At 33.4% G+C, this 26,722-nt stretch overlaps 2 protein-coding genes and 2 long non-coding RNA genes across 4 annotated transcripts; 3 read left to right on the forward strand and 1 right to left on the reverse strand.

Annotated features, from left to right (window-relative positions):
• The first annotated feature begins 577 nt into the window (after positions 1-577).
• On the forward strand, positions 578-11,052 carry twf1b (twinfilin actin-binding protein 1b). Its single transcript, XM_051108540.1, has 9 exons — positions 578-680; positions 1,366-1,443; positions 2,864-3,042; positions 4,997-5,092; positions 5,190-5,294; positions 8,426-8,551; positions 8,794-8,944; positions 10,440-10,561; positions 10,707-11,052. Exons 1-9 carry the CDS (start codon positions 656-658, stop codon positions 10,872-10,874), a joined length of 1,050 nt encoding a protein of 349 aa, XP_050964497.1. The 5' UTR covers positions 578-655; the 3' UTR covers positions 10,875-11,052.
• Positions 11,053-14,235: 3,183 nt separating this feature from the next.
• Positions 14,236-18,768, forward strand: pus7l (pseudouridine synthase 7 like). Its single transcript, XM_051108636.1, has 9 exons — positions 14,236-14,279; positions 14,486-15,243; positions 15,317-15,476; positions 17,065-17,260; positions 17,340-17,438; positions 17,519-17,600; positions 17,755-18,047; positions 18,118-18,171; positions 18,266-18,768. The coding sequence occupies exons 1-9, from the start codon at positions 14,260-14,262 to the stop codon at positions 18,581-18,583; spliced, it is 1,980 nt and encodes a 659-aa protein (XP_050964593.1). The 5' UTR covers positions 14,236-14,259; the 3' UTR covers positions 18,584-18,768.
• A 201-nt stretch (positions 18,769-18,969) lies between these two features.
• On the reverse strand, positions 18,970-22,884 carry LOC127164616 (uncharacterized). Its single transcript, XR_007827683.1, has 4 exons — positions 22,748-22,884; positions 21,990-22,074; positions 21,230-21,294; positions 18,970-19,093 (listed from the first exon to the last, which is right to left on the reverse strand). It is a non-coding gene; the product is annotated as an uncharacterized LOC127164616 (long non-coding RNA).
• A 134-nt stretch (positions 22,885-23,018) lies between these two features.
• Positions 23,019-25,786, forward strand: LOC127164615 (uncharacterized). The gene is made up of 3 exons (XR_007827682.1): positions 23,019-23,270; positions 25,333-25,450; positions 25,646-25,786. It is a non-coding gene; the product is annotated as an uncharacterized LOC127164615 (long non-coding RNA).
• The last annotated feature ends 936 nt before the right edge of the window (positions 25,787-26,722 follow it).

Genomic DNA, 26,722 nt, shown 5'->3' on the forward strand with positions numbered 1-26,722 from the left:
CATTTGTATTTGTTTATTTTAATGTATTTCTTATTTATTTATTTATTTTAATCCTATTTTATTATTTATTGAAACATTTTTTCATAGTTTTTCTCTAAACTTTTCCATGGACCCCCTTACACTATCTTGGCAAGGTAATTTCAGTATTTGATGCAAATGTGATGATTATATGGCATAAACTTAAAAATAAAATAAGATTAAAAAATAATAATAAAATAAAATAAAAAAAGCTAAATATAAATAAATAAAATAAAAAAATAATAATAAAATAAAAGCTAAAATAAAATAAAATAATAAGATAAAAAATAAAAGCTAAAACAGAATAAAATAAAAACCTGATTAAAAACTTTTGTAGGTATAATTACCTCCAATCCCTCAAAATGTAAAATACCACAAAATGAATAAAACAAATACATACTTTAATCGCTTTTCTTTTTCAGGACGTCTGAAAATCATTTTTATTTTCACAAATAGTACATTTGTAGTTTTAGTCTCTTGGAAATCATCACTCATGCACACGCACAACACGCCGCAGTGGGCGGAGCCACGTAATGGCGTCACATGACAGGCATCTCAAATTACTGTAGTTCATTCTCCGACTTCCGTGTTCTTTCACTACTACCATCAACCAACCGGCCGACGCAGGAGAACCAGAATGTCTCATCAAACCGGCATCCAAGGTAAAATCCTTTACGATATTTAATCGTCAATTCAAATAAGCCAGACGGAGTTTCCTGCGTCGTTATAATGCGCGTTTGTTTATTTGGCGCTTGTTTGTAAACAGAAGAACCTGTTGTGATCGTCGCTGAGACTGAATTGCCTTATAGAGTTTTATTGCGAGCTTGCAATAAACAAAACCAGAGCCAGACAGTGAATCTGTGTCAAGAGTACTCTGCCTTTTGTTGCACTAATATGGTCATGCAAATAGACTCCGATTGGTTTTTCACTATCAGTAGTATGAGGATTAGGGAGGAAGGCAGCAGGTCTCAAAGGTCCATCTCTAATAATCGTGTCACCTTTATTCATAGGTGTTGCTAGGCATTATGCAATAGACATGTGTTTACATTGAGCTTTTACTGCAGTGGCGTTGTGTTACCATGACAACAAGTGTATGAATCAATGCAGTCATGCTGAAGTTTTAATTAAGGATCACCTTGCATAATCATATTGCAAAGAATTTCAAAGAGCGTACTTCAGGAATGGGCTGCAGTCTTCGAACTGTCCCTAACAATGCCTCTTTAGATTCCTCACTTTGGTTCATCAGCCAATTTTCAATTCCGTTGTCCAGAGATGGTTAGCTTTGTTTCACATCAGAATAAATGGTCTCATTGTGTCCTGTTCTCGCCCTGTGCTTTCTCTTCTCAGCTACCGGGGAAGTGAAAGAAATCTTTGCGAAGGCCCGGAATGGAGAATATCGGCTCATCAAAGTAGTGATTGAAAATGGTGAGATGACAGTTCTACACAGCAGAGCGCAAACATTTATTAAATGGATTTTTAAAGTAAACCAGCACAATTGAATGTGCATGTTTCTCTCTTTCGATGTTGATTAACTTAAAAATGAACATAACATGAAATGTAAAAGCTTTAAATTTAGAACCTAATGATATTTTATTTTATTTACAAAGCACCAACTTTCCTTAAAAACAAAATTACTTAATTTATTATTTTTAGCAAAATGTTACATTCACAAGTCAATAACTAAATAATAATTAAAAAAACACTGTTATTAAAACCCTTTCAAACATGAGAACACAAAACAAGAAACAAGTTAAAATTTTCCTTTTTTTTATAAATATGTTCACTCTGTATTGTTGTTGATTTTTATTTGTTATCTTACATCAGGGTTGTTAAAGTTAACTAAAACTAAAACCATATAACAATTTTTGTTGCTTGAAATAAAATAATAATAAAAATAATTACATTATAATTAACAATAATGAACACTATGTAGACATGTAAAAAAAAATACAAAACAAAATTACTATAAAACATAAAAAAGCAAAATATTAATCAAAACTAATATAAAAATCTAACTTTAATAAAAAACTTTTTTGAACTGCTAAATAATGCTCTGTAAATTTTTTGTTTTGTATTTGACTGAACTAAATACAATAAAACAAAAAGATAATAAAATTACAAAATTGCTATAACTTTAACTTAAACGTAAAATAAAAAAAAAAATTCAACATAGTAACAAAAAGTAATATTATCTAATTAATAAAAAATGCAATACATTTATATATATTTTTATATTTTAACTATAATAAAAAATCTAATATATAAAACCAGAAAAAACAGAAAATTACAAAATAATAAAAATTGCAAAATTACTAACTAAAACATAAAATGAAAAAACATTACAAATTCAAAGTATGAATTAAATATATATCATTATATATATATATACATATATATATATATATATATATATATATATATATATATATATATATATATATATATATATATATATATATAAAAATAGTAACAGTAATATTGCAAAATGTTATTACAATATAAAATAATGGTTTTTATTTTAATATACTTTAAAATATAATTTATTTCTGTGATGCAATGCTGAATTTTCATCAGCTGTTACTCCAGTCTTAAGTGTCACATGATCCTTCAGAAATCATTCTAATATGCTGATTTATTATCAATGTTGAAAACAGTCAGCTGCTTAATGCTTTTTGGAGCCTGTGATACTTTATATATATCTCACATTTTCTGAACTGCAAAATAATGTTCTGTAATTTTTTATTTTGTATTTGACTGAACTAAATACCATAAAACACAAAGAGATTGTCATTGTACGACCAAAGATTCATATCACACTTTCCTTTCTTCTCTTGTGTTCCTGTAGAGAAGTTAGTTCTTGGCGGCAGTAAACGGGCTGCCAAGAAATGGGACCAGGAATGGGACAACTGTGTTCTCCCTCTCGTGGAGGACGACATGCCCTCGTACCTACTCTACAGGTTGGACAGCACCAACAACCAGGGTTACGAGTGGATCTTTCTGGCCTGGTCTCCGGATCACTCTCCAGTGAGTTTGTCTGCATTCTGTGCTGTCGTCTCCTTTCTGCGAGACCAGAGGACAGTGCATTTTAATCCATCCACTCCATATACATAGTATCCCTGGTTTAAAGCTCTTTAAAATATCTGTTTGCCAGTTAAGCCTGTCCATATTAAAACAGCCTATAATAAGAGGTTTTTATAGCACTATGTGGATATGATCATCAAGGACATTGTTCCATTGTTATAACAAACGAGTATATCTAAAGTAAGTGCAGATATAACTGTGGAGATCCCCTGTAATGTGATTTTTTACTGTAATATAACATATCAGGTAAGCTCATATAATGGAGACTCTGTGCAAAAGAGTTTGACATTAATCTACTTTCACAGTATTTTTGTTTTTTTTTGTTTTTATGAAAAGCACAAGGTGACCTGATACAGAAAACGGACAGTTGTGGTTCTGTGCTACAAATTTGCAATTCTAATTTTCTCCCTCAATGTTCAACAACCAGAGGGAGACTGAAATGGCTAGAGTCCCAGTCGCACCCAAATCAGTCGTTCTTTCACGCGGATCTAAAGCAAGCTCGAATTGCTCAAACCAAGAGCTTTCCTATAATAAAACAACTTTAAAATTGAAATCAAGATTCAAGTGTTAAAAGAATAGTTTACCCAAAAATTTAAATTTGCTGATTTTTTTTTTTTTTTTTTTTTTTTTTTTTCCAGGTATATATGAGTTCGTTTCTTCATTGGAAAAGTATTTAGCATAGCATCACTTGCGCACCAATGGATCCTCAGCAGTGAATGGGTGCCGTCAAAATAAGAGTTCAAACAGCTGATAAAAACATCACAATAATCCACACGACTCCAGTCCATCAATTAATGTCTTGTGAAGTGAAAAGCTGCATTATTGTAAGCAAAAAAAATCCTTCATTAAGTCAGCTGGAGTTGTGTGTTTTGACTCTCATTCTGACGGCACCCATTCACTACTGAGGATCCATAGGTGAGCAAGTAATGTAATAATAATTGTGCTCCAATTGAGAAATAAGCTTATCTTGGATGGCCATGTTATTTTTTTTTTTTTTTCAACTATTCATTTAGTAGTATTAGTATTACCATAATTATATGAGAATATATAACAATATATATTACTTTTGTAATATATGTCACTTTTATATGTTTATGTAATGCTATTCAGAAGTTTAGGATATGATTTTAAATTTTTTCATCTCATCGAGGCTGTATTTATTTGATCAAAAATACAGAAAAAACAGTAATATTGTAAAATACTACTGTAATTTCTAATATAGGTTTCCTGTTTTAATATACTTTAACATAGAATTTATTTCTGTGACGCAGCACTGAATTTTGTGCTACTTAATATTTTTTTGGAACCTGTGATACTTTTTTTTTTCTTTGATTCTTTGATAAATAAACAGTTAAAAAGAACAGCATTTATTCAAAATAGAAATCACTTTTTTCTATTTAACACATTCTTGCTGAATAAAATTATTAGTTTCTGTACAAAAAAAAAAAAAGAAATTTTACTGGCCCAAACTTTTGAATAGTGGTGTATATTATAAACACAAAATGTCTATTTAGAATAAATACAGCAGCACAACTGTTTTCAGCATTCATAATAAATCAGCATATCAGAATGATTTCGGAAGGATCACGTGACACTGAAGACTGGAGTAATGATGCTGAAAATTCAGCTTTGTTTCACAGGAATAAATTATATGGTAAAGTATATTAAAACAGAAACCTGTTATTTTAAATTGCAATAATATTTCACAAAATTACATTTTGTTCTGTATTTTTCATCAAATAAATGTAGCCTTGATGAGCATAAGAAACTTATTTAAAAAAAAACATTAAAAATTTTACAGATCCAAAACTTTTGAACGGCAGTGTATATGTTTGTTTGATAATGTTTGAAAACATACAGATGCAAAAACTTATTTTGAAACCTCTTTTCCTTTCAGGTTCGACAAAAGATGTTGTATGCTGCTACAAGGGCCACGCTGAAGAAAGAGTTTGGTGGTGGCCACATTAAAGAGGAGATTTTTGGCACAGTAAAGGTATGAGATATATCCTCCTCCATTCTTTAAATCAAACCTTCACATGAATGGATTGCAGCCATAGGTTTCCCCACTAATGCGTCTCTTTTATGCTTAGGACGACGTCTCTCTAAATGGCTATAAAAAGTACCTCAGCTCCCAGGCGGCGCCTCTGCCTTTGACTGCAGCAGAGGAGGAACTGAGGCAAATCAAACTCAATGAGGTAATGCTGACTTCAACATAAACACAGCATGGGTGTACACCTTAGTCAGGCTCTGCTGAGGTTTTATTAAAATTGGGTGAAAACCACATCAGTTCAACAGTTCACATCAGGCCTTTTTCATGAGCTGAATCGAAAGACTGTTTCATTACATTATGCACAACATTATCTTAAAGCGAAATGATGGATCCTTGCTCTTTAGAAGCCATTGGGCTCTTTAAAAGTCACTTTTTTCTGAGCACTATGCATATAAAAACTATAAAGAATGTCTGAAATCACTATGCATATGTCAAAGCCTACTATAATAACATGATTTGTGTAAGAAAGTCTGTTAAAAACATAAATGTAATGTAATATTTAACATCAAACATACGCTGACTAAAAATAGAGAAGCTCAGTTCCAGGCACTCTCTCATTTAAACCAGCTCCTGGAACCAATTGCAAAGGATGCTGCTGGCAACGCATACAAACCTCCCCTCATGCCATAAAAGGATATGCTCTGACTCTTAAACGCATCATTGGCTGTTTGAAAATGACAGGCAGTGTAAATGAACCAATCGAAAGGCTCTCTGAACTCCCCCCAGAGCTGCAGCAGCAGCTGTGGGAGGAAGATAATGCTACACTAATCTACATGTATGAGAGGAGAGGAAAGCAGCTTTGTGGTGTTTTATTTTTATTAATTTGTTGAAAGAGAGAGTAGATGGGTGGATAAAATGATGGTCCCAATCCTGGATGAAAAGAGGTAAAGAGGCAACGCAGGAGGTTCATTCAGTGGGTTCAGCACAGAATGTTATTTTTATTATATTATATATTAAGTGCACCATTCAAAGTAAGAATTTTCTGTGTGTTTGAAAGACATATTTATGGAAGACCGTTTCAGCCACTGAATAAAAAAATAAATGTAATTGTGACTTTTTGTCCCATAATTCTTACTTTTTTCTCACAATTGTGAGTTTACGTCTTGCAATTCTGACTCTTTTTTTTTTTTTTCTCTAAAAAAAAAAAAAAGTTGCAAATCTTAATGAAAAAAGTCTGAATTGCAACATGCAAACTCACATTTGTGAGAAAAAAATCTGAACTGCGAGACACAAAAATTGCATACGTGAGAAAAACAGTCAGAATTAAGTTACAAAAATCGCATCCGCGAGAAAAAAGTCTGAATTGCGACATACAAACTCACATTTGTGAGAAAAAATCAGAAGTGTAAGATACAAAAATCGCATTTGCAAGGAAAAAATCTTTATTGTGACATACAAACTCACATCTGCCAGAAAAAGTCAGAATTGCAAGATACAAACTCGCATTTCTAAGAAAAAAAAGTCAGAATTGCGAGATATAAACTCCAATTTGTGAGGGAAAAAAAATCTGAATTGTGAGATACAAAAATTGCATTTGTGAGGAAAAAAAAGTCAGAATCGTGAGTTAAAAAAATCGCATTTGTGAGAAAAAAGTCTGAATTGCGACATACAAACTCACATTTGTGAGAAAAAAATCAGAAGTGTAAGACACAAAAATCGCATTTGCAAGGAAAAAATCTTTATTGCGACATACAAACTCACATTTGCCAGAAAAAGTCAGAATTGCAAGACACAAACTCACATTTGTAAGGAAAGAAAAACCAGAATTGTAAGATACAAAAACTGCATTTGTGAGGAAAAAAAATCAGAATTGTAAGATACAAAAATCGCATTTGCAAGGAAAAAATCTTTATTGCGACATACAAACTCACATTTGCCAGAAAAAGTCAGAATTGCAAGATACAAACTCGCATTTCTAAGAAAAAAAAAAGTCAGAATTGCGAGATATAAACTCCAATTTGTGAGAAAAAAAATCTGAATTGTGAGATACAAAAATCGCATTTGTGAGAAAAAAGTCTGAATTGCGACATACAAATCTGCATTTGTGAGGGAAAAAAAATCAGAATTGTAAGATACAAAAATCCCATTTGCAAGGAAAAAATCTTTATTGCGACATACAAACTCACATTTGCCAGAAAAAGTCAGAATTGCAAGATACAAACTCGCATTTCCAAGAAAAAAAGTCAGAATTGTGAGATCCAAAAATTGCATTTGTGAGAAAAAAAGTCAGAATCATGAGTTACAAAAATCGCATTTGCGAGAAAAAAGTCTGAATTGCGACATACAAACTCACATTTGTGAAAAAAAAAAAAAAATCAGAACTGTAAGATACAAAAATCGCATTTGCAAGAAAAAAATCTTTATTGCGACATACAAACTCACATTTGCAAGAAAAAAGTCTGAATTGCGAGATCGAATTTGCCAGAAAAAATCAGAATTGCGAGATACAAAAATTGCATTTGTGAGAAAAAAAGTCAGAATTACGAGTTACAAAAATGACATTTGTGAGAAAAAAGTCTGAATTGTGACATACAAACTCACATGTGAGGGAAAAAAGCCAGTATTGCGCGAGAATTTGCGAGAAAAAGTCAAACTGTGATGTACAAATTTGCAATTGCAAGAAAAAAGTCAGAATTGTAAGTTTATATCACGCTATTATGAGAAAAAAACGTCAGAATTGTGAGATAAAGTCGCAATATATTTCATTTTTTATTCAGCGGCAGAAACGGGCTTTCATACATCTCTTATGTTCATCAAGGCTGCATTTATTTGATCAAAAATAAAGCAAAAACAGTAATATTTTGATATATTATTACCATTTAAAATGTCTATTTTGATATATTTTAAAATTTACTTTATTCCTTTGGTAAAGCTGAATTTCCAGCAGTATATGGGTATATGTCCTAATTTATTATATTAATATCAATATAAATGAAACAATAAATGTATAATAATTCATGTAAACACAGCCTTATAATTTATCCTTGGTTATTTTGATATTTTGTGATGCAGTAAACCTTAATGAAGCAGAAAAAGCACTTTAAGCTTACTTTGGTGGATCGAGTTGGGGGCGGGCGGTGAGATTTGGCAACACCAGTGACATGCTAATTAATTAAGGGTCATAGATCTAGTTAAACATAAAACATTCTCAAGTCTGAAGGTACAGTGTCACAACGCTGCATTATACAGGAATTGCAGAGCTCTTTCCTGACTGCTTTGGTGATTACAGGCCAGTGCATACACGTTGTTAAAGGCGTATATGTGTGTGTTTTTCAGTTGCAGACAGACATCCATGTTGACACAAAGCAGCAGACCCTTCAGGGAGTGGCGTTCCCAATGCAGAGAGAAGCTATTCATGCTCTGGAGCAGTTCAGGGAGAAGAGGATTAACTACGTTCAACTGGTACTTCAGGCCTTTTTTCTCCTCCACCACTCCCAGCAGCTCAGTACAATACAATAGCAGCTTATCCCTCTCTATTTCATCCTGTATCATCCTGTTCATTCTGTACATTGCATAAAAATCTGAAATGTATGTATGTTTACTGTTAGAAGACAGTCTGACTACCCACAGAACCACCACCAACATGTGGTGGAAATAATTTAGTAACTATTCAAATATACTAATTATGTGTATGTTATTAACAGGAAATAGATTTTCCTAAAGAATCCATTAAGTTGTCCAGCACGGCTCCCACAGAGTTGAAAGATTTGCCTAAAAGGATCCCAAATGATGCAGCTAGGTACCACTTTTTCCTCTACAAACACTCTCATGAAGGAGACTACCTTGAGTCCACAGGTAAGAGAGGCACATCAAACGTATAATATATAAAATGTACATTGTACATACAGAATATGGAATGTGCGTATGTTTTAAAAATGTTTAGGCTCACAAAGGCTGCATTTGATTAAAAATAAGGTAAAAAATGTAATATTATGTTTATATTATTACAAATCAAAATATCTGTTTTACATGTTAATATATTTAAAAATGTAAATTATATATGTGATGGAAAAACGTAATTTTTAGCAGTCATTACTCTGGTCTTCATGATCACATTATGTGTCACATGATCTGTCAGAAATCACTCTGCTCTTATTATGTTGAAAACATTTGGGCTTCTTAATATTTTTGTGGAAAATTATACATTTTTTCAGGATTTTTTGATAAATAGAACGTTCAAAGGAACAGCATTTATATGAAATAGAAATCTTTTGTGAAATTATAAATGTCTTTACTCTCACTTTTGATCAGTTTAGTGCACTCTTGCAAAATAAAAATAAATAAATAAATAAAATTCAAAAATAAAATAAACATTTATTGTACGTCAAAAATCACTCTGCTTATATGATATTGAAAAAAGTTGGGCCTCAGTATTTTTTGTATTTTTGATTGTATTTCTGGATGAATAGCCAGTTCAAAGGAACAGCATTTATATGAAAAAAAATTTCTTTGATAAAATATTATATAAATATAATAATATATTATATATATATATATATATATATAAAAATGTCTGTACTGTTACTTTTGGTCTCTTCTGACATAAAATAAAATAAATAAAATAAACCATTACCATTTACATTCCTTGCTGAATAATAAAATAAAATAAAATAAAATAAAATAAAATAAAAATAAAAATGTACCATTACCATTGAAATGCCTTGCTGAATAATAAAATAAAATAAAATAAAATATAAAATTAAATTAAATAAAATGAGGTTAAATTAAATTAAATTACCATTTATAATCCGTCAGAAATCATTCTGCTCTTATGATGTTAAAAACAGTTGGGCTGCTTAATATTTTTGTAGAAAATAATACTTTTTCAGGATTTTTTTTTTTTAATGAATAGAAAGTTCAAGAAGAGAAACATTTATATGAAATAGAAGTCTTTTTAATGTCTAAAGAAGTCTAAAATTATTATGTCTTTACTGTCACGTTTCAGTTTACCCTTGCAAAATAAAATAAAATAAAAATGTACCATTACCATTTAAATTTCTTGCTGTATAATAAAATAAAATAATAAAATATAAAATGAAATGAAATATAATATAATAAAATAAATATTTTATTTTTTTCTCCTTTATTTTAAAATTTACTATATTTTAATCTATAACACGTATTTAGATCAAAGAACAATTTAGGGTTTACGTTAAATGTGCATTATTGTACTTTCAAGGATACTTTTGAATTTTAAAACCTAACCTAAAGTAATATTGTTGAACATGTTTTGTCCCATATGTCATTAGTTTCAATAGTGTTTTGTGTGTGTGTGTGTGTGTGTTTGCAGTGTTCATCTATTCAATGCCTGGTTATAAATGCAGCATCAAAGAGCGAATGCTGTATTCAAGCTGCAAGAATCCTCTCATAGACACAGTGGAGAAAAAATTGGGCATTGAAATTGCCAAAAAGGTATTATATGTTCTATTTGCTTACCTATATAACTCGCTTCACTGTAGTATTAAGCACAGCAGACACCATCCTCTTTCATTCCTGGAAACAAATGTCACAGTTCAATTTATTGTTACAATTTTCAACCTGTAATTCTTCCTTTCAGCTGGAAATCGACAATGGCGATGAACTGACCAGTGACTTCCTGTACGAAGAGGTTCATCCCAAGCAGCATGCGCACAAGCAAGCTTTTGCCAAACCCAAGGGGCCAACCGGGAAGCGGGGGGGCCGTCGAATTACACGGGCGCCAGGAGACGGCGGCGATGATGATTAAACCTCTTCCTGTTCTGAAACTGACAGTGGTACATTCCACTTAGTCTAATGAATCCCGTCCTCGAAGCGAATTCCCATTTTTACCTTGACTCATGTAGACCACAGCCCTATAGACTGATCTATGCACAAAGTAAAACACTAAGCCTGTGAAATTACATTTTGTAGCTTGCAATACGATACGCTATGTCGAAGAACACAGATTTGAGGTACACGAGAATGTATTTTACTAAGCTTCGCATTCAAGAATGCCGTCTGTGATGTTCCTAGTAATAGTTTTAACACTATTACGCTGTTTACCTGCATATTAGCCAAGATTATGACATAGAGTGCAATACTGTTGAAATAGACACTCCATTTAGTGCTTGTTTTCCAGAAATAGATATCGATTTTCAAGGAAAAATCTTTCTGAAGGGCATTTCTGAGATGGTTTCCCATAAACGATTTCCCATATTAAACTTCCAGTGGTAGCTTTCCAGCAAAATTACATTTTAGCTTAGGAGTGACGTTAATATTTGTCTGGAAAATTGGCCTTGGAGATTTATGTTTGGAAAACAAGCCTGGAAAGTTAAACAGTCCACAGATTAACTTTTGTGGTTGTCTGATCAGGAAGGTCAAAGTTCAGCTCCGTTTTATGACGCCATACGCATTATTAATTAACTTCCTGATTGATTAGGCTGACAAATTTCTTAAAGAGTGACTAAATAAATTATCAGTATTCTGACAGCCACTGAAACTTGCAGCGATAGGGATGATTTAAATGAAGGATTTGCCAAGAATAATGTGCTGAAAATGTTCCAATAGCTTTTTAATATGTGTTAGTTCTTAAAAATTGGTCTTGTGATTCTCTTTTTCTTTTTTAAATGTAGGATTGTTTGATTATAGAGATAGAATCTGTCATAACACATCGGAAAAGTTTATGCTTCTCTGCATCTTAGCTATTTTTCACATTCTTCTAGTGAAGACGAAACCTGCAGAGATACTATTTTTCTAAGCCTGTACAGCTGTTTGTCCAGATTACGTCATTGTCTAACATCTCGAAGTGAGTGTCCAGGGTTTCAGGGGTTTTGGGCCATCCTGTTTGTCTGAACGAATGTTTTACATGTCAACTAGAGGCCAGCCTCCATTTCATGCCATTCGCAAACACTAATATATACACAGTGCACAGAGTTAAGTTCACTCAGCATCTCACTTGGGATGCTTTTGGAAGCACTCATAAGGGAAGGGACTGTAAGTTCCAGAACCTCTGGGAAGATCTATCTACTGATTCACAACAGGCGAACCACTATTAACATGTCTGCTATGTAAGGGTATTATGAAGTCAGGAAAAGGAATCATTGAGTCTTAAATGTCTTTTTCTATGCATTGTATAAGATAGAGGAGAGAGAAGAATAAAAAGATTTGAAGATACCTTTACATTTGGAGTCGTCTGTTATCTTTTCGTTTTTGGGTCTTTTTTACTTTTAAGCAAGAATCAGGGCAGTGTCTCCTCAAAATATTGGATGAGAAAAATCCCTAGTATAAAAATAAAACAATTAACACCAATATTACGAAATTTAACATTAAGAAGTGTGTAAATCACTTGTTTTTCTAAAGAAACATTGCCGACAGTAACACCAGCAGGTAAAGTTACAGCGGGAGTCTTGCTTCCCCTGAGCCCATTGAGTTTTAACAGACCCCCTAAAGCCAGGGTTGCCAGGTTTTCACAACAAAACCCACCCAATTGCTTTTTCGTTAAAAATCGAGGTAAAATACCATTTTTGGACTGGTAAAATATGCATTACAAGGGCTAAATATCACGCTTTTGGGGTTGCTTCAACCCGCATACATGAAAAACCAGCGGCAATTGTATTAAAAATTGCATAGGGGAAAAAGCAGACTTGGCAACACTGCCTAAAGCATGCAGTGAGTTTGATGGGGGGTAACTGAGAATAAATGGGGGAAAGTCACATGAGAGTAGGCAATGCCTCCATCGCGATTTGATTGGATATGACTGGTTATGATAGGCTGTGATTGGTTCATGCAATAAATCCCGCCTCTTGTGTTTTTGCTGTGTTTGCATATCAGTCTGAATGAAGTGTTAATGGGAAGACTGAATAAAAAAGTAAGTAAACAACTTACACACTTAGATATAACCACTTTGTTTCATCAAAATAAGACTTAAAATGGCATGAAAACATCTGTGGGAGTTTTTAGTGAATGATCAGCTTGAAATTTAAAGTAAAGGTATTAATATTTACCCAGCTTTGATGACTGACTGAATTTAAAAAATAGTTAAAAGTTAACTATTAAAAAAGAATAGCTGATACAAATGAAATATCTTGTTAAAACTGTTGCTGCCTTGAGTTATTATTTTAATAAATGTTAAATGTTTAATAACACTAACTTGATGAGATTCATACTTGGCTGTAATAAATATAATATTGATACATTTTAAATGTAAAATATAAAACATGTTTTTTTTTCTTTCTTTTTCTGATAGTGTAGATAAATAATATTTAACCAAGTGTGACTGGGAGATGAATTTACATTTGATTAAGCAAAAATAAAAATAAGGACTTTGCCTGTACTACCAGTCAAACGTTGTGAACATTAAGATTTTTAATGTTTTTTTAAATCTATTCTGCTCACCAAGCCTGGAATTATTTGCTCCAAAGTACAGCAAAAACAGTAACATTTTAAAATATTTTTACTATTTAAAATAACCTATTTCTATTTGAATATATTTTAAAATGTAATTTATTCCTGTGATTTTAAAGCTGAGTTTTAGCGTCATTACTCCAGTCACATGATCCTTCAGAAATCATTCTAGTATTCTGATTTGCTGCTCAAAAAACATTTATTAATAATATGTTGAAAACAGCTGAGTTGAATTTTTTCAGGAATCTTAGATGAATAGATAGTTCAGAAGAACAGCATTTATCTGAAATAGAAATCCTTTGTCGCATTATAAATGTCTTTATCATCACTGTAGATAAATTCGAAGCATCTTTGATAAATAAAAGGATTAATTTCTATAATTGCTAAACAAATGACATTTTAAAATATATTGAAATAGAAAGCAATTGTTTTAAATAGTGAAAAAATAGTGAAAAAAAAAATCACAATACTTTGTTTTGGATCAAATAAATGCAGGCTTGGTAAGAAGAGAATTCTTTAAAAACATTAAAACTATTACTGTTCAAGTCATTTAATAGCTTACATTCCTTAAAATGTTTGGTTCTCATTATGGCTTAATATGACAATAAGCCTCACAAATTTGTAGAGTTAAATTAGTACTATGCGTTTAAAAAAATACTGAATCTATCTAAAACAAGAATACACTATTGCCCTGTTTTTAGCGCTTCTGTGCCTTTAAGAGCGGCACCACGTGTTACGGAAGAACTGAAATGACAACAACAGCACGCGGGTGAGTGAACGCACTATTTTAAAAATATTTATAGTTTGCTTGCTTTGTATTATGACATAACAGTGTTAAACGGACGAGCTTTGTAATAGTGATTTAGTCGTTTTATGTAATCATTGTATGCTTAACGCGGTAAATTCCTGTTCACATGTCTATACAAGTTAATAAACCGCTAAAATAATTGCTAAACGTATTTACGTTTACTTCAGAATGGAGAGGGACGGTCTCTCCTGCTTCATATCAGACCATGAAGGTTTCCATGGGACCATAAAAAACTCACCCCAAGACTTTGTGGTGACTGAGATAGACATTAATGGACAACTTGTTAACGGTCCTAATGTTCAAGAAGAACATACAGAAAGAGCTTCTCAACCGAGTCAAGCTATTAAACGGGATGGTAAATTAAAACGATCCAAACCAGATGACACTGACATTTTCAATCAGGATTGCTTTGATCTGAATATAATCCTGGGTCCAGCTGTGAACAAAGAGTTGGAACATTTCACTAACAAAATGAGAGTAAAAGCTGGTGAGGAAGAAAAGGTGGAACTGTCATTGGGTACGTATCCTGATAAACACCTGAGAGCTGTTGTCCACAGAGCGGTACGATACAACTTCCCCTTCCTCCAGACTGTGACCAACCAGTCAGAGATTCGGGTCCGAGAGGACCCGGACTTTAAAGAGCTTGCTAGTTTAGCCTCTGAAGGAGAAGCTGAGGAGTTCTTCAGGTTTATTGATGCAAAAGTACCTGGTTCTGCGTTCACCTTCCTGCCCGATGACAGCAAAGAACACCGAACTTCAGTTCATCATTTTGTTAGCAGGCGGTTTGGGAAGCTTGTTGAAACCAAGAGCTTCACCGACCAGCAGAAGACGTCTATTACAGTGAGACTGAGAGAGAGAAGCAACCCCAAGAAGAGAACAATAGCAGATTGTCAAGAGGAAGAAGAGGAGGTGACGTTATACACAGGTGAGCAAGAAGACATTTTTCTTAAAATCATGATTATATGAAACCAGTCTAAAAAGTCTTCTTTTCATCTCAGCTTTCACACTGAGGAAGGAGAACTTGGAGACTTTAGAGGCCATCAGCTACATGGCTGCAGTACTTGGAGTGCTTCCGTCTGATTTTACCTATGCGGGAATCAAAGACAAGCGAGCCATCACCTACCAGGCCATGGTTGTAAAAAAGATCTCTCCAGAGGGGTAAATATCTGATGTTCTGTCTTTTTCCGATATTTATTTTTCTCCTTTCTTGAACCCAGTTGAATAAGTAGTACGTGGAAATTACCATTTTTGTTGGAAATGTTTACTCTATGGGGGTCTAGGGATACCCTGGGGGGCTACAAGAAGGTTTCTGCAAAACATTTAAATGAGGAATGAAATTTTAGAGCTGTTAATGGGTTATCTCTTTAGATAGTAATGAAACATGTGAAACATACACTACCAGTCAAAAGTTTTTGAACAGTTAGATTTTTAATGTTTTTTGAATAAGATTTTGCTGCTCGCCAAGCCTGCATTTATTTGATTTTAAGTACAAAAACACAAAAAAATTAAATATTTTAACTGTTATTAAATAACTCTTTTCTATTTTAATATATTTTAAAATGTAATTTATTTGTGATTTCCAAGCTGAATTTTTAGCATCATTACTGCACTCACATGATTGTTCAGAATTATTCTAATATTTGCTGCTCAAAAAAAAAAAAAAAAAAAAAAAAACATTTATTATTATTATGTTGAAAACAGCTGAGTAGATTTTTTCAGGTTTCTTTAATGAATAGAAAGTTCAGAAGAACAGCATTTATCTGAAATAGAAATCTTGCATAACATTATAAATGTCTTTATCAACCCTTTTGATCAATTTAAAACACCCTTGCTAAATAAAAGTATTAATTTCTGTAATTTTTTTCCCCTAGAAAAATTATACTGACTCCATGCTTTTGAATGGTATAGTGTATGTTACAAAAGCTTTTTATTTCACATAAGTGCTGATATTTGGATCTTTCTAGCCATCAAAGAATAAAAAAAAAACGTACTTAACTGTTTTAAATATTGATAATAATAATAATAAATATTTCTTAAACAGCAAATCAGCGTATTAGAATGATTTCTGAAGGATCATGTGACACTGAAGACTGGAGTAATGATGCTGAAAATTTAGCTTTGATCACAGGAATAAATTACATTTTAAAATAGATAGAAAACAGCTATTTTAAATAGTAAACATATTTCAAATTATTTTGCTGTACTTTGGATCAAATAAATGCAGTCTTGGTGAGCAGAAGAGCCTTCTTTAGAAGACATTAAAATCTTAACTTTTGACTGGTAGTGTAGTAATTTTAATATTCACATTCAGCAAGTTTGATAACATTACATTTCATTCTGATTTGTAAAACTGATCATAAATCATGAAATTAATTGCAAATTTTTTATTTATTTTCTTGCGTTCACTACAAGAAAAAACTCAGCCAACAAAAAGCACAATAAATTAAGATTTTTTTTTTTAAATTGCAGATATTTTATTCTATTTCTTACTTTACCTGCAATAAATTTTTCACAATTTATTTTATTATTATTAATAAAAGTAATATATTTTTCATTTTTAATTTTGTACACTGATAGTATAAAAACTGTTTAGTTATTCCCAACTTTGTCATTTTGTTTTCTTTATAATATCACACTTTTTTTATACATGAACACTGAATTGGGTTCTTGGCATCAAAAATTTTGAAAAGCTGTTTTACTACATCTTATTTGTAGATACATATACATGTAATGTATTTTTTGTCAGGTTGCTGAACAAAGTCTCAGAGTTTGAGAGGAGGGGAATGCAGATCTCTCATGTCCGTTCTGTTTCTGAGCCCCTAAAGCTCGGCAGACTCCAGGGAAATCACTTTGATCTTGTCATCAGAGACCTGAAGCCTCATGGGAAACGTGCACTTGCAGAGCTGCACCAGCTGGTAAAAGATGCAGTGGAAAATGTGAAGGTAAATATACGTTCACCAGTATTTCATGAATAAATAGCATAGATACACACAGCTACAAAAAGCAATTTTGTTTTTGCAGAACAGAAGCTTTGTAAATTACTATGGTCCCCAGCGGTTTGGAAGTGGATCATGTGTCCAAGCAGACCAAGTAGGACTGGCGCTCTTAAAGGAGGAAATGGTACCAGTTCATATAATTAATTTCCATTTAGCTGCATCTGCTTTTGTTAGGAAGACCTAAAGCCTTTATATTTTGAGTAGGAGGCTTCTGTTAAGCTGTTCTTCACCCCAGAGGATGGTGATGATCTCCAGAACAAGGCAAAACGTCATTTTCTTCTCACTGGTGTGTGCTGGGATTTCTCTGATACTGAAGTTTGTGATAGAACAGCAAAAAAATGAAAATTAGGTCATTGTGTTGTTACCCATTTGACTATCTTTGCATACAGTTCCTGTGCATCCAAGATCAACTAACAGTTTCCGTGTATCTCTTTCTTCAGGGAATGCCAAAGAGAGCTTGGCCCTCATGCCAGCTTACAAAGCCAGAGAGCGGCTTATGCTCCGTGCGCTTCACCGCTACGGCAGCGGACAGGAGGGTTGCATACGTGGCTGGCTCAGTTTACCCCACAGCATGAGGGTCTTCTACCTCCACTCGTACTGTAGCAGAGTGTGGAACGAAGCGGCCAAATACCGGCTCCAGAAACTAGGTTTTAAGCCTGTCCAGGGAGATCTGGTTTGGGCTGGATGTGAAAAGGGACTCAAAGACACCACAGAGGATGTAAACACTCCACAGGTTAGGAACTTGGTTTAGTTAGTGCTCTGTTCTTGACATTTGTAGTAATTGCTTTATTTCTGTGTTGTAGGTCCATGTTGTGACCTCTGAGGAGGAGAAGGATAAAGTATTTTCATTAGACCAGGTACTATGTACAAATGTCTCCTTTCTTCTAACAATGTCTGCTCTGCTAACCCTCACCCTTTGGTCCCTTATAATGTTTCTGCTGAATTTCTTAGGTAATTCTTCCTATGCCAGGAAATAGCATCAAGTACCCAGAAAACTTGCTTGGCCAGTGGTATCAAGACCGATTGGCTCAGGATGGATTGGGGTTGTGCCGTTTTAGAGTGACTCCTCTTAAACTCAACGTCCCGGGATGTTATCGCCCCTTGCTCGCAAAGCCACAGAACATTACGTACAGCCTGTGGACCGCAGAGGAGCTACAGGGTCAGTCAGACGAGACTTGTGCACCCAGTCTATCACTAAGTTTTGACCTGGATGCATCCTGCTATGCTACTGTGTGTCTCGGAGAGATTATGAAGTGTAATCTCTCATAATGACAGTGATTAAAAATGTTTACAGACTAAAATGAGGGGCTGTTTTGTGCCATGTTATGTAAATGGCTACCAGGACTTCCTGTCGTAAAGCCTTTGTGCCTTCACTTACGGGAAAAGAAGAGGATCTTTTGGATGGGTGGCATCGATGAGGAACTCTGGATGAGTCTTGAAGTTGTATATGCAAAGATTTAATAAAAATCTTTTGGACAATTCGCATAATTGTTTGGTTGTGTGTTTCAGTACTTGAATATTTCAGTTTCTTGCATTTACATGACACATCTGACATATTTTGCGGTTGATTAGAATATTTTACCTTTCTGAATAATCAAGTATTTTCAGCATCTTCACCTGTGAAATCTCATTGCAAACACAAGATTCTGGGTGTCTCTCTGTGGTCCTGATGTGAGGATGTAGCTTAGAATGAGTTAATCAAGATGTGGACTGTGGACTGATGAAGCCTGTGGATCGTCCAGCTCTAGAAGTGATACTGTAGATCTCTGCACTAATTTCCTGTACATGAGAAATAAAGACAGAAAAAAGAGGATGTTTTTCATTATTAGGCCATTAATGTTGGTACAAATGAGCTCCCCATTATCTGTAGCTCAGGATATTAAGCACTGAATTTATTAGAGATGTGAGATCAAATCCTACTATCATTTAATTTGAATTTTTGTCATATCACCATAAAACCCCAAATGCAGCTGGAAACTCAAGGATCTTTCATAAGTGAAAGTTCTGGTTCACATCCAATAAATCATATTTTATCTCATTTTCATCTATAATAAATGTCAAGGCTCAGGAAATTCAAATCCTGCTGTTCCTGTTGCATTATATCCAATCAATTTTAAACCCTGCAAATTTGTCAGACTCAGGCGATAAAGTGTTTTAAAGTTTTAATTTTGGAATACTGAGTGTAAATTCCACTCTTGCTTTTGTAACTAATTTAATGCTTTAACTAAGCTTAAACAGCAAATAACCCTTAAAAACTAAAGCTTACATCACAAATTTGATCGCTTGCCTACTGTATGTAAAATCTTGGTTCAAACCTGACAAACCTGGCTAACGTTTGTCATATAAAACAGCTCTTTCTTTTAACAAAAACTTTCCAAAACCTACATCACAAAATAGCTGATTGTTTGCCTGTTGTATGAAAAAAAAAATCCTATATATGTTAATGTTGCCAGCACATAAAAGCTCTTTAACAAAACCTGTCCAAAACACTTAATAGCTTATCTGACTCAGTGGCTCAATTGATAGAGTGCTGTCATACAATTTAGGAGTCATGAGTTCAAATCCCACTCTGACTTAAAATTTAAACTAAATTTAATGCTTTAACTGAGCTAAAATAGTAGCCCTTAAGATACTAAAGCTTATGTCACAAACTGGCTGATTGCTTACCTGTAGTGTGTAAAATCTTGCTTCAAATCCTGTAACTATTAATATTTGTCATCATATAAAACTGCTCTCTTAACAAAACCTGTCTAAAACAACTTACTAGACTCAGTGGCTCAGGTGATAAAGTGTTGCGTTTTAGGCTTGGAGTCCTGAGTTCAAATCCCACTATCACTTACTTCTTAAACTAAATTTAATGCTTTAACTGAGCTAAAATAGTAAATAGCCCTTAAGATACTAACGCTTACGTCACAAACCGGCTGACTGCTTACCTATAGTGTGTAAAATCTTGCTTCAAATCCTATAACTAAATATATTTGTCATCATATAAAACTGCTCTCTTAACAAAACCAGTCCAAAACACTCAATGACCTTGTCACACTTAGTGGCTCAGGTGATAAAGCGTTGTGTTTTAGTCCTGGAGTCTTCAGTTCGAATCCCGCTCTCACTTTTGTAATTTTTTTTAATGCTATACCTAAGCTAAACTGTAGGAGTAAATAACCCTTAAAAACTAAAGCTTACGCCACTAATTGGCTGATTGCTTGCCTATTGTATGTAAAATCTTGGTTCAAACCTGACCATTGCAAATGTTTTTCATTATATAAAACTGCTCTCTTAATAAAACCCGTCCAAAACAATTCAAAAACTTGTCATACTCAGTGGCTCAGGTGATAGAGCGTTGCATCTTAGTCTTGAAGTCCTAAGTTTGAATCCCTCTATTGCTTATGTTAAACTTATGTCATTAAATTGATCAAAGCTTTCAAAATAGCCATCTCTAACATTGAAGTCACAGTAGTGCAGTGGTTAAAAACATGTCTTTTGAGATAAGGCTGCATTTGAGACATGGGTTCAAACCAAACCTTTTTTCCCCGCTGCATACTTAGTGACTAGAGCGTTATGCTTTAATTTTGGAGATCTGTGTTCAAATCCCACTATTGCTTATGTTAAACTGCTGTCATTCAATCCTATAAAGAACCCCAAAAGACAATTCTCAGTGTGAAAGCCACAATGGCGCCAGTGGCTGAACACACGTTGGTTGCGGACAACGTTGTGGTAGCGGCACAGGTTCAAATCCCACCTCAACAATCTAGAGTGGTACAACAAATAAAGAGTGTGACAGCAAAGACAAAACAACAAACAAAAGGGCGTGGTGGCAAGGACAAAACAAAAAAAGGGTGTGGTGGCAAGGGCAGAACAACAAACAAAAGGGCGTGGCAGCAAAGATGCGAAACATGGACTAACAGGCTGACATACCTGAAGTAGTAATAGAGATGAGAGATGAAGGCTGGACTAAGAGGGGGGATGGAGGACAGGTGGACCTAAAAAAGAGAAAAACATCTTTAAAAAAAAAAAAAAAGAAACAAACAAAAGGGTGTTTTTTTTTTTTTTTTTTTTCAAAAAACTCTCAACCCCATTCATCTACAGCAGAGGGGGGACTTGAACCCTGGTCTCCTACATCAGATTTAGCTCTCATGGTAAGAGCTCTCACCACTGAACCACCAGACCTCATACTAAAAAAATGTTAGATTTTATTATTTAAGGGAAAAGCAAAGGCACACATTTAAAATAATAATAATGATAATTAATTAAAAATAATAATAATAATAATAATAATCAATTTGGAAAAAAAAAAAATAATTCTAAAATAAATGTCAATCACATACACACATCACATATAAAAGCTTTGTCAAGCATAGAGGAAACAAATTGAATAATAAAAATGTTCCCTTTGTTTAGTTTTCTCAAGCATGTTTCCAAATAGTGTGCACCTCTAAGCTCTTTATCTATGCCAAAAGCAAATACACATTTATGACTTTTTCATTTGATTTAGTCAAGTTAGTTTTGCATCAGATAAAATGTGATTTTCAATAATCGAGATCTGACAGCAACATATAAGCCATAAAACGCATAAAATGTTTTTTTCTCAAACAAAACTAAAATGTTAATATTATGCTCATACTCTCAAATGCAGTTCATATAGATCCTGGAATATACACAAAGACATAAGCATTACCTGTGCATGAGCAGATGTCCATCATTACAGTGAATGTCTGTCCACATGCTTCTGCTGCAGTGTAACAGTCCAAACATCCATTACTCTAAAGAAATGTAAACAAACAAAAATATAACTCCATACTGTATACAAGCTTTCAACTGTACAACAGAGCTAAGAATCTTTATCTACACAGTTTATGCACTAAAAGACTTTTTCATTAATAATAAATAACTTAAGTAGAACTCAAATGCTGAAAATGAAATATTAAATTATGGATAATAAAATAGATTACATAGAGGATTGTGAAAAGCTACAACATCTACATCTAGATTTACAAAACGACAAAATGGTTCAATAAACATCAAGCAAATTCTACAAAATAAACCTGAACTGTATATATAGATAGTAAAGAGTGTAAGAGTGCATTAACAAACATGAATCCTGTAAACTATTAATACAATAACACTACAGCATCAACAGATAAAGGAACTATTGCTTATTGTTCTATTTTAATATGCTTTATAAAAATCACCTCCTTAGATTCACATAATAAAAGTAAAGCAACAACGAATTGTTCTAGTAAATGTGTGACAATGAAGTTCAGCAGAATGTAAACAAAGTCTGTGATAAACACATTGAAACTCCTCTTTGACATTTTAGCAGAACAATACATCAACACAAACTTAATTAATGACTTAAAACAAACGAGGACTGCAATATAATGCGTTATAGTGACTTTACAAGAGAAAAAGCACTTTATGCGTAAAGTTACTTACAGGTGAGTCGCGTGTCAGTCGATTCCTTCACTTTATCACAGCGTGTGTCGGTTGTTTGTGCTGTTAAGTGATTCATTCAGCTGTCATCTGCAGAAACTGGACTTTTATGACCGTAAACGATATGAACGTATTGTAGCAGCTGTCACCAGGTGTCACATTGTTTACACTGATGTAAATGTGTCAATTTAACCGTGAATCCTCCCTCCGCCGCCTAGTGGAGCGAATGACACAATCAACACTTTCTACCAGACGAGTCGTTGTTATTGTTCCACTAACAGACTGAAAATGACTTAAAGTTGGGTTAATGACTTAGTTTAGCTTACTTTATACATTCAATACTCCAAACAAAAATCCCTATTTGTTGCGTTCAATGTAGCACGGGTGATTGACGGGTGATCACCTTCCGGAAATTACCCGAAAATGGAGCATTAGTTGTTTGGCGTGGGTAGTGGAGGTAATGTGGGTAATGAGAAAAGTAGAAAAGTCTGGATTATGATCTTCTGGCTAGAAGAAAGAACATAAGGTATTGTTGTTGAGTCTATCAATCCATTATTGAAACTGAGCAAATGATAGGAATGATTGAAAGTGTTAAGACTGAGGGATCCGAGGGAGATTTTAGGATAATGGACAAAAGGACATATGTATGTGAAATCACCCTAGCGGGGTTCCTACGCAGTATATAAAGGTATGGAATTTTAGTAATTTCCAGGACTGGATATGGAAAAAAGAAAAGAGTATGGAAAAATGTTTGTGTTTCCAGATATAAAAAATATTTTCATATTTTTTAATATTGCTGAGCAGAATTATGACTATTTGTATACGTGTAGGTGTGAAAAAATAGATTTAAATTGTGTAAATGTAGACAGATTTTAAACTTGTTCTATATGAGAGTTTTTATTTATTTCCTTTATTTTAACTTTTCACTTAACTTTTTCCTTTACTTATTTGAAAAATATTTGAAGGCTTCACATTGTTTTATTGTATTTTTTAAATTCATTAGCATTAATAATTAATTTGATATGAATATATTTTCAACTTTAGTTACATCCGTTTAATAATTTGTTTTTATTATGAAATATGGTTTGAAAAAGCTATGGAGATGGTGGTGGGGTTGCAACTTTAATCTACTGGGTATAGACTGGTAGACATAGAGGAGGAAAAAAGAGGCAGTGGTGTTGTAAATGTGGGAAGTAATTAACTTATATAATCCATTGCAGGTTAAGTATTACTGATTGATATCGCACCTTATGTGATTGTACCTTTGACTGGGAATTTCCCATTGCCTTCAGATGAGCTATATATAAAGAAGTATTTAACAAGGAAACAAACACGCCAGTATATACAGCAGTGCAGTATCTTACATAAACACATCATGCCATGATGCTGCTCAAAATATTGACTGCATCTTCAGCACATCAATAATATATGACGTCATACAGAGTTTCTTTAGAATAAGCCAATTAAGATGTATCATAAAATTTCACACACACATGTAGGTGTGAGGAGGGAAAACATCATGACTAAGCGGACTCTAAAACGTCTTTGAATTGACATTAAGGTATCAATAAATAATACTGATGTGAAATGGTTTGCTGCAGTTGAGGTAAGAAAGAAAGGGCAGATGTTATGGCTTAAAAAATGTTGGTGCAGAAAGATTTAAATACAGCAGTAGGAAATTAAAAATGGCAATCAAAAATATCACACTCTAGATCCTTTTAGTTAAAAGCAAACGATATATTAAGTTATTTAAGGATTTAGGAGTTAAGGTTAATACATAAGATTTAGGATGCTATTTTTATTTTTTCTTTCAGATTCTCTTTAATATTTTCCACACTTTTTTATGTTCCACACTTTAGTTCAGTAGGTGGAGGAAATGCAACCACCAAAAACATCACAAAAAGAGAAAAAGAAAGGATGACACACACATATGTTTTCAAACAAATTTGTGGTTTGTCAGCATCTAAACTAGTGGATAAAATTAGAATCTACAGGGAAATTGATTCACATCAGCTCTCAGCTGAACTGGGGTAAGCCAAATAAAATGTCAGATGTGCTGATATGAAAGTCATATGGACGACATACAAAAACAAGTAAGAGGACAAAAGATATTCTAAGACTCATTTTGGGCTGTTTGTTTATGGACACAGATTTTAAATTATTGGAAGTGATTTTTTTAATCATTTCTGCTCACAGTTGAACAATGATTTTGTGTTGGTGTCTGCAGATTCAAGCAGCTTTTATTGACTATTTTTACAAACCAAGAGGGACAGATAGTCTAATAGTCCATCTGGTCTAATAATTATTAAAGTCTGTATCAAAAGGGCTGATGAGATGACCAATGTGCCTTTCGATTTCTGTAGTCTTTGGTTTTTCTGATTAATACTTGACAAAGTTTAACAAGTTGCATGGATGATGTTGCCTACTTTAAGTTACACTTGTTATGATTTTGCAAAGCAAATGGTTCAAGTGATTCAGAGTTTAGTTTCTCTTAGAATACTCTGCTGCTTCTTATTAAACAGATTACAATATTTTCTCACATCATCTCATTTCTTCTTACTAATTTCTGAATGATCTGCTGATTTCAGCATCTTGACTTGTGAAATCTCATAACAAACACACAGTTCTGGGTGTCTCTCTGTGTCCTGATGTGAGGCTGTAGCTCAGAATGAGTTGATCAAGCTCACCATTAGACAACATGACATGGTTAGTAGTTGTATAACTCATTACTTTATAAATACAGATGTGTCACCTCTTATTTTCGAGCTTTTTTTGTATGTATAATCAGCGATCAATCTCTCCCACCAACCCATTTGTTTTAACTTGTACTAAAAATGTGATGTTTGTGTTTTTTTGTAGGTGTTTTAACTTGTACTAAAAATGTGATGTTTGTGTTTGTAGGTGTGTAGAAGCTCACTCCTTAACATCATGATCATCCAGAGCTCCAGACTCACATCATCATCATCATCAATGACACAGAGGAAGATTCAGTCAAGATTTACTAAATGCTGCAAAGTCATTGTCTAAATGTGAACAAACATGATAAATAAAGTCAAATATACATCTACTTCAGCCACAGACAATACTAAAAATCTTTGTCCTCCTGTACATTATGTGTGTTTACATTTTGAGTTTGGCATTTAACAACACATTTTATCTGACGCGCCGTGTCAGTTGAGAGCTGATCTGGAACATTTATCAAAACTATTAGATCCAGGTTATCTATAGAGACTTGTTATAAATTATTTTAAATTCAAATCCTGACAAAACCGAAGTACAGTTTTCCATTTGCTCCACCGGGCGGCATAATCGGGCTTTAGGTTTAGTTTGACAACATGACGATACAGTCGCCACAACATGTGCAGACAAATATCATTATTATTAATTAGTATTAATTCTGCAGATCAGTTACAGACCCATATTGTCACTTAATAGCACACATTTCAGACCAAAAACAAACAAAACAGACAAACGCAGACATAAAGTGCAGGAATGAAAGATGTCAGCGACTCACCTGTAAGTCTCCTTCTCTTCGTGTGTAGGCCTATTTGTCGTGTAAAATTACTATCACACGTCTAAAGGTACTGAAAAGAATGTGTTTAAGTGTCTGTTTATGTATAAAATTTAGATACAGAACTCCTCTCTCTTTGTTTACATTCTGCTTTCTTGCTGAACTTCCTGTAAGACTTTTAAAATCAGTTGCTGTTGCGTTACATTTATAATCTCTGAATGAATGGTCACCTAATATTTATTATTTAACGTGGAATTGTAAATAATCGTTGTTGTTTTGTCTCTGTTACTGTAGTCTTAGAACTGCACGATTATGCATAACACGATTATGCATAAATTATTTAAACATTACATATATATATATATATATATATATATATATGCACACACAAATTTTTAATATTAAAATTCTGAAAAGTTGGTTTGAATGAATGATTCAGTGACTCGCTCAAACACTTCACTTGTTTC

This window comes from Labeo rohita, chromosome 4, assembly GCF_022985175.1.
Source record: "Labeo rohita strain BAU-BD-2019 chromosome 4, IGBB_LRoh.1.0, whole genome shotgun sequence".
In the NCBI taxonomy this organism is placed as follows: domain Eukaryota; kingdom Metazoa; phylum Chordata; class Actinopteri; order Cypriniformes; family Cyprinidae; genus Labeo; species Labeo rohita.

Excerpts from the sequence above, each read along its gene's own strand:
- pus7l (XM_051108636.1), top strand. The coding sequence starts at position 14,260 with ATGACAACAACAGCACGCGG. Across the intron at positions 18,048-18,117 it reads AGGATGTAAACACTCCACAG|GTCCATGTTGTGACCTCTGA; the intron begins GTTAGGAACTTG and ends TCTGTGTTGTAG. Across the intron at positions 18,172-18,265 it reads AAGTATTTTCATTAGACCAG|GTAATTCTTCCTATGCCAGG; the intron begins GTACTATGTACA and ends TGAATTTCTTAG.
- twf1b (XM_051108540.1), top strand. The coding sequence starts at position 656 with ATGTCTCATCAAACCGGCATCCAAG. Across the intron at positions 5,093-5,189 it reads AGATTTTTGGCACAGTAAAG|GACGACGTCTCTCTAAATGG; the intron begins GTATGAGATATA and ends TTTTATGCTTAG. Across the intron at positions 8,552-8,793 it reads GGATTAACTACGTTCAACTG|GAAATAGATTTTCCTAAAGA; the intron begins GTACTTCAGGCC and ends TGTTATTAACAG.